Source organism: Guillardia theta (genome assembly GCF_000315625.1).
Source record: "Guillardia theta CCMP2712 unplaced genomic scaffold GUITHscaffold_99, whole genome shotgun sequence".
NCBI lineage: Eukaryota > Cryptophyceae > Pyrenomonadales > Geminigeraceae > Guillardia > Guillardia theta.
In genome coordinates, this window is record NW_005434575.1 from 202160 (window position 1) to 209225 (window position 7066).

The 7066-nt window shown below is 54.2% G+C and overlaps 2 protein-coding genes across 2 annotated transcripts; one reads left to right on the forward strand and one right to left on the reverse strand.

The window, feature by feature from the left end:
- Positions 1-1450: 1450 nt before the first annotated feature.
- On the reverse strand, positions 1451-2463 carry GUITHDRAFT_155052 (hypothetical protein; the record flags this gene model as incomplete). Its single annotated transcript, XM_005824074.1, has 1 exon — positions 1451-2463. A coding segment is annotated over exon 1 (877 nt), but the record flags the coding sequence as incomplete, so codon positions are not given.
- A 1508-nt stretch (positions 2464-3971) lies between these two features.
- Positions 3972-6401, forward strand: GUITHDRAFT_116727 (hypothetical protein; the record flags this gene model as incomplete). The annotated part of the gene is made up of 3 exons (XM_005824075.1): positions 3972-5189; positions 5266-5376; positions 5475-6401. The coding sequence occupies 3 exons, from the start codon at positions 3972-3974 to the stop codon at positions 6399-6401; spliced, it is 2256 nt and encodes a 751-aa protein (XP_005824132.1).
- Positions 6402-7066: the final 665 nt, after the last annotated feature.

Here is a 7066-nt window from a genome sequence, read left to right on the forward strand (position 1 = left end):
CTGTCTTGTTCTTCGTCCAGCTCGATCGATTGTAATTAGAGCCAGCTTGCATGCCTGCAAAACTTTTCCTGCTTGACAAACAGGAACCAAAAGCTTCATCATTTTCTTCCTCGTTACACATGCACACCCCTGAGCAACGGGCGAATCACCCAAACAAGCGCAAGGTGGGAAAGTTCACTTTACCCCAATTCGGCTCGCTGCTTTGGATCGCCCCCATCTGACCGATTGAACTGTCGTCAACGCTTACAAGGACCTCTGTTCTCACTCGCAGTCGTGTCCGAGCTGCTGCTTCGTCAATCAAGCCCTGGACTTGAAAGACTTCTGGCGCTCCATGACATGCTAGAGATGTGTTGCTCTCTGGTGTATAAGGCTACGAGCTTCCAAAGAGTCCCAAGGGTTCACCTTCAACTTTTTGAAACTTCACTGTTTGCTTAACTCAGCTTGGAGATCGCAGAAGAGAAGTCCCATGCAGCGCAATCACTATCTCTGATCGCCTCTCATCGCCTACTGCTTCTTGTCAGACGCATTCTTCTGCATGGTCCTGACGGTTGCCCCAGCCCCACTCCGCCGGCTGCTCATGTCGCCTGTGGATGTTTCCCGCCCACCCCTGGTTCAACCACCTACCCCCCCCCCCCACTCAGCCATTACCATGTCACCCCATCTTTTCCCCACAACATATAATTGAACCCCCCACCCTCAAAGTGACTTGGTTGACCGAGTACCCCACCCTTTACATCCACCCAGCAGCATCCGGTGCTCCTTTACACCCCTTTCTTTCTCTCGGCCATCAAGAGACCCTATCGACTACCCCCTCCCAACCCCACCATAAACACCGAGGGGACCCCGCCCCTGCTCGTCGACGTGTGCCGACAGTAGGGGAGGGTAGTCCCTCGCACCCCCACCCCCCCAGCCTCCTTGACGGATCGGCGCGATGCTCTATTGTATGTCGGACCCCTACCCCCCTAGTCCTGCTAGTAGAGCCGCCCGATCAGCCGGGTTAAAAGCGACTGGTAACTTTCACCCGACACCACCCGACTCCTCAGTGCCAGCTCAGTCACTGGCCATCGCGGCCGCCGGGTCGCCCGGCGGGACCCGGAGCCTGAGACCGCCGAAGCCCCGCCGGCCGGGCGGCAGTAGGCTTGAACTTACTACGGTCCGACCGGCAGCGCCGGGCTGGCCGCCCCCGCCGAGTCGGATACTAGGGCCCGGCCGTGTGACAGTGGCCCGGGATGGCACCGAGGCGAGTGCAAGATCGTCCGACGGCCAGTGATGCACGATGGTCACTGTTACGGTAGGCTGAGGCGGCGGGTGATCGGACTCCAAGGCCCGCCGGAAGTCACCGTGTGCTCCAGTGCTGGCCCGGGAACCCGGATTCATGGATCATAGGCGAGTGATTCAACTGGAAACTTTCAAGCATCCCCCACAGCCTCGCCGGGAGGCCATACTTGTCGGCGGCGGAAGGGGCCGGCTGGCCATGTATATAGTAGTACAGGAATTATCATAGTATTGCAACCCTGATCGCCTCTACATTACAATGCAACGAGAACCCGAAACTTTCGACCCGGGTTTTTTCGTCTTCATGCCCAGGACCGGATAGAACTCAGAATTCAGAGGCTCCAGCATAGCGTTCCCCGAGCTCATCCAGCCCTGGATCGACGACTTTGAAAAGGCCTTGCGCAATTTCTTCATGGCCTCCCTCATCACATCATCGTTCGCAGGAAGCGGCAAGAATATCAGCGCGAACATGTAATCGTCTTCCGGCTTGAATGTCTTGTCAGGGTACAAAAGAGAGTAGAAATGATTCCTCTTGTAACAGCGTACATCAAAGCTCTCCGAACCCTCAAAGATTGCCGCAAAGTTTTGATTTTGAAGGAACTTTTTGATCTTCTGTTCCAGATCACCTTCGCTGCATTCCATGCATTCCGTTCGATTGATCTGTTTGTCCATGGGAGCAACCCAGATGATATGCTGAGATTTCTCTTGACTGTGCTTCATTCGCTTGTTTTGCAAAGGTTTTATCTCAGTTTCTGGCAAAGCAGAACGCAATTTCTGAAACCAGACTCCCATGGCATAGCCAACGAAAATCAGCATGCCTGCAATGTAGATGCATATGATTATCAAGATTCCTGGCAACTCAGCATCTGGCTCAACGCTCCACAACGTTGCCACAACATTCTCTATGATTACCAAGATCATATTTCCGAAGCAGAAGAGGATGTACCAGTCGAGAATCGTCAGGTAGTTGATGGGAGGCAAGGCGCTGGACACCATGTTCTTGTAGGCAACCATAGTGAGTAGCATGACGAGGGTGACGCTGCAGCGATCTGCCAGTGCCGAAGGTTCGATCGCGAATGCCGCCCAACCGACGGTGGAACAAGTCGTGAGGGGCAGGGCAATATTCATCATCCACAGTGTAACTTTCCTTCGCAAGCTGATGGAAACAAGCAGCAATGAATATTGATGACGCGATATGGATTGCTCCTCAGTGGTTGACGACTCCTCAAACAACATCTCACTGCCGACCGCATACTCAGCCCTCTGGATGAAGTTGTTGGTCTTCAGGCTCGAAGGATAACGGTTGTTCTTGTTCTTGACAAGCTTTACCTTGGTTGAATTTGATTGCACGTCGAAGATGTGAATCCTGTACCCTTCAGGCATCATCTCATTCACTTCTCTTTCGATCTTCTCATTCCAATCCTGCAAGTGGGGAGCTGGACTGGAAACCTCCGGGTTGGGGATGATGATCCTCATGCTGAGAACAGTCGATTGGGAGCCTTTCTCCACCTGCTGCTTGTTGGTGATCAGCACACCAACACACTTCTGTGCGCACTCTATCGCAGTGCGGAGCAGAGAGAAGACGCGATGACAGATATCTTGAATGTTGGTTCCAAGACCATCAGGGAAATCTATCCTCACCTTAATGTCCCTGAACATGCAGTCCATCGGCCACAGGCTGTGAAGACGGATAGTCAACAGCTGGTTGTCAAAGGGAAAGTTTGCCAACTCCATTTCTTCTTGAAGTGTGCATGTCAATCTCCATCTCATGCTGATGATGATAGGAGATGAAGAATCTCCCGGACTATCATCAAAACAGTGATACCAGATCTCGCTCTCGTTAATCGCCATGGCGTTGTCGATCACGAGACGTGGAGCAAAAAATGCAGTGTTGGTGTCATCCTCCTTCAAGTACAGCTTGCCTTTCAACTGATTGGAATCCTCCGAGACATTGATGTCAAACAGCTCCTTCTTGACCTTTAACTCTTTCATCTTGTAGTCAGCCCATGATGCCTCGATGACCATGCATACGGTGAAGGATTGGTTCAACAAGGAGACCTCTACAAGCTTCTCGACGACTAGTCGTACCCTTACTTCGTGAATGATATCTTCAGTTGAATTCTTGCTTCGCTTCTCGTCAACTGGCTGATCTGCAAGCTTTGTCTCGGAGGTAGTTGGGGTGTTCTCGATCATTGAAGAGTCTGATATCTTGTTCATGCCTCCTGGTTTCCTCTCTCTCCCACTATCCTCTTCCTCCCCTCTATCTCCTGTCTCCCTCTATCCTCTGTCTCCCTCTCTCTGCCCTCACTCGCTCTCTCCCACAAGTCGGACTGCGACTAGCTACAGTCTCTGTCCATGCATGATGTTCCACCCAGCCGATAAGTTTACTGCGGTTTTTTTTGATGAGTAGTTTATAACGGCTTCGTAACGGTTGTTATTTCCGGAGACCACCTTCATGGGCGGAGTGGGTGCGAAGTAGAAAGAGGGGAGGGAGGATAACGACCGAGGAGGAGGAGGAGGAGGTTCAAGAGCGCATCAAGATCTAGAGGTGAGTCAGACCTGCAATGTTGGTCGCTTTCTTACCATTTCATGCTGAAAATTTCTCCAGGTTTGTGCAATTCTTCAAACACAGCGAGTCCGGACTGAATGGAAATTGATTGATAGGATTGCTTGACTAGTTTCAAACTTCTCTAGTGATGTCTCACAACAAGGCTGTCGTATTAATCACAGGCATTGCCCTGACATTTGCAGCGCTCTGTGTCATCTTGGCAGTGAGGGAACCTGGGCCACGTTCGATCACAACATTGATTCGTGGGATCAACCATCTTCCGAAGAGCGCATTGCCGCCGTCATGGCTCTCAAAAGATGACATCAAGATGTCGCCCATGCTTCATGACAAGTCTGCATCCGTGATTATGACCTTCTCCCGCCATCAGCCGAAGAGGTCTGTGCAAGTGAAATCCATAGCTCCACTGTCCAAGGGCTCACAAGAGGAGCTATCGGCAAAGCCGATGAAGGTTGAACAGCACGCTGTTGTCAAGACTGTTGTCAATGCTTCCAAACATCACGAGAGCACCCCTGCTTCTCATACCTCTCGCAACAGCGTCGAAGCCATGCCAACTAAGTCTGAATGGAAAAGAATTGTGAAGAATGCTGAGAAAGAGGCAGAGAAGTTGGCCCAGAAGCATCCTCGATCCGTCCTTGGAGCTCACTGGCGAGACAGCGTAACACCCAAGGAGGACTATCAATCCCAGCTGCGACAGGACAGTGATGACGCAACTCGTGCAAACACCGATGCTCAGAGTGAGTCCCTGGCCTTGGAAGACGCTCACATGAAGCACGTCGGTATCTACCAGAAAGCTGCATGTGAGAAGAAGAGCGGCTGTGGTCAGGCACGTGGGGAACCTCACGTGAGGCCTTCTGGTACTGGAGGGAAGGTACAGTCGTCTTCCAAGAAACTTGCCCCTGCCAGGTACCCCGCCGTGTCTTTCTACGCCCAACTTCGAGAGGAGGATCCGCAATACAGGAAAGACGATAGTGGGGCAAAGCAGGGCAATGAAGATGAGGAGGAGCACCGAAAGCGCATGGCTCGTCTACGTCTGGAAACCAAACATTCTTTGCGGAGGTCGGATTCAAGGAGCGAGGCCCATAAGCCTGAGAGCTTCCAGGACTACATGTTTCGATTGTTCACAGGCAAGTCCAGTTTGTCGAAGGATTTTCACGATCACGCCAGATCTTCACAATTGTACAATGTTCCACGGGATGCATACTCTGAGGGTTTGCGACCTGATGGCAGTGAGCATGTCGTCCAGAATGCGCAAGAACGACTTGCAAGGAAGTGGCTGGACATGATGAGGAACCCTCCTCCCGTGACTAAGAACACTCGCCCCGACATGCTGGATCCCCGATCACTGGTGAGGGATCGTTGACGACCTGTCGCGTTAAGATCTTGCCTGCACCTTCGCCCTGACCTTCGATGTTCCACTGCAGGTCCTCCCTCGTTCAGATTTCAAGAAGAAACGAAAGGAGCTGTTGGATTTCAAGCACGCGATCCAGGCGTATGAGAACGACCCCCAATTCAACCCTGTCATCTTGATGCAGGTAACTTCGCCCTAACTGACGCTCCTCTTCTGTCTGTGTTGGTTTCACGTGTTTCATGCCAAGTCGACCTCACATGCGTCTGAAGCTGTCCCCTGCAGGCTCACAATCTCGTCAAGTACGGCATTCTCCCTCCCGAATCCGACAGGCCGAGCGTGTGGCGAGCATGGTACATGGAGATTACCGACAAGTACAGGCTGCTGAGTCAGGAGGTGGCAATGCTCGCGACGCCGCATGTCTCTCGGGACATGTGGGATCATGGAGATGCCGGTGACTGGTGTGGGACGGGAGGATGCAGGACACTGCAGAGGAGGGAGAGGGAAGGAACTCGACGCCACAGACCAGATCAGTTCGCCGCGCACTTGGCGGATGACTACGAGCGGATGCAGGCGGAGGGCGAGAAGGTGCCGCAAGGAGTAGTTGTGTCAGAGGTGAAGCGGGGGGAGGTGCCGTACAACTTTCCTGAGTCAGAGGAGGAGGCGGCAGGTGAGAACGGTAGGTCGGAGGGGGATGTGGCGAGGGAGTCGGACCATGAGGAGAGGGAGGGCCCTCGAGGGGAGGATGGCGAGACATGGGACTCCTTCCGGAGATCGTTCGCGGACCAGGAGCCCAACGAGGCGGAGGACGGGGGCATGAACGTGCATCGCGATGCTTCGGAGGGAAACAGCAGCAAGAGCGACCTGCAGCACAAGGTCGACAAGTTGAGCGAGGAGGTGCAAGACCTGTTGAAGGTCATTCACAAGGAGCCGCACGGCGAGCAAGGGGAGGCGAGCAAGGAGGAGGCAAAGGAACGTTCCTCGCAGGCTCGCGTGCGGTTGCAGGAGCAGAGGGGGCTGTCGTCCCTTGCTGCGAGAGGGAGCGTTAGCGATGCTGTTGCACGAGATCTGCAGCGTCTGCGGGTGGACGAGGAGAAGGTTTCGAGGGACAGGATGCGGCGGGAGCGCGGGGGGGAGGAGCACGCGGGCCGGCATGTGATGGACTGGTTGAGAGGGGCGTTGAGGGCGGCTGAGGGATACAGATCAAAGTAGAGGAGGAGGCTTGGTTTTTCACATTATTGTTTGATCCTTGTGAATGAAAATTTCCTTACTGTTGGCACTTGTTGTTATTGTTCCATATCACTCACATGCTGGTGATAGTGATTCGCAATCTCAGTGGTGAACTGTACTCTTGGCGCAAAGAGGAGGAGGAGGGAACTGTGGAGAGGGAGGGAGAGAGCGTGAGAGGGAGAGGGAGAGAAGGAATGAGGTGAAGGAGGGAGAGGACGAGGACGAGGACGAGGACGAGGAAGAGGGATGGCTGGTGAGGTGGAGGCTGGCCGAAGCGGGCGGCCGGGGGTCTGAAGGGAGCAGAGAGGGCGGAGGGGTTGGAAGGGAAAAGACTTGGGGCAGGGGGGCAAAAGGGGAGTGCAGGGAAAAGCAGGGGGTGAGGGGAGGGAGAGCGGGAGAGCGGGAGAGCGGGAGAGCGGGCGAGCGGGCGAGCGGGCGAGCGGGAGAGCGGGAGAGAGGAGGGAGAAGGAGAGTGGAGGAAGAGGGAGAGGTGCGTTGGTAGTCGGATTCGAGCAGGAAGGGAGGAGGGAGGAGAGGAGGGAGGAGAGGAGGGAGGAGAGGAGGGTGGAGGGGAAGGCAAGGGCTCAAACCATGCCCCACTGGGGAAAGCTGTCCTTCAGCAAGAACGGAGTCCGACCAGTGAACAG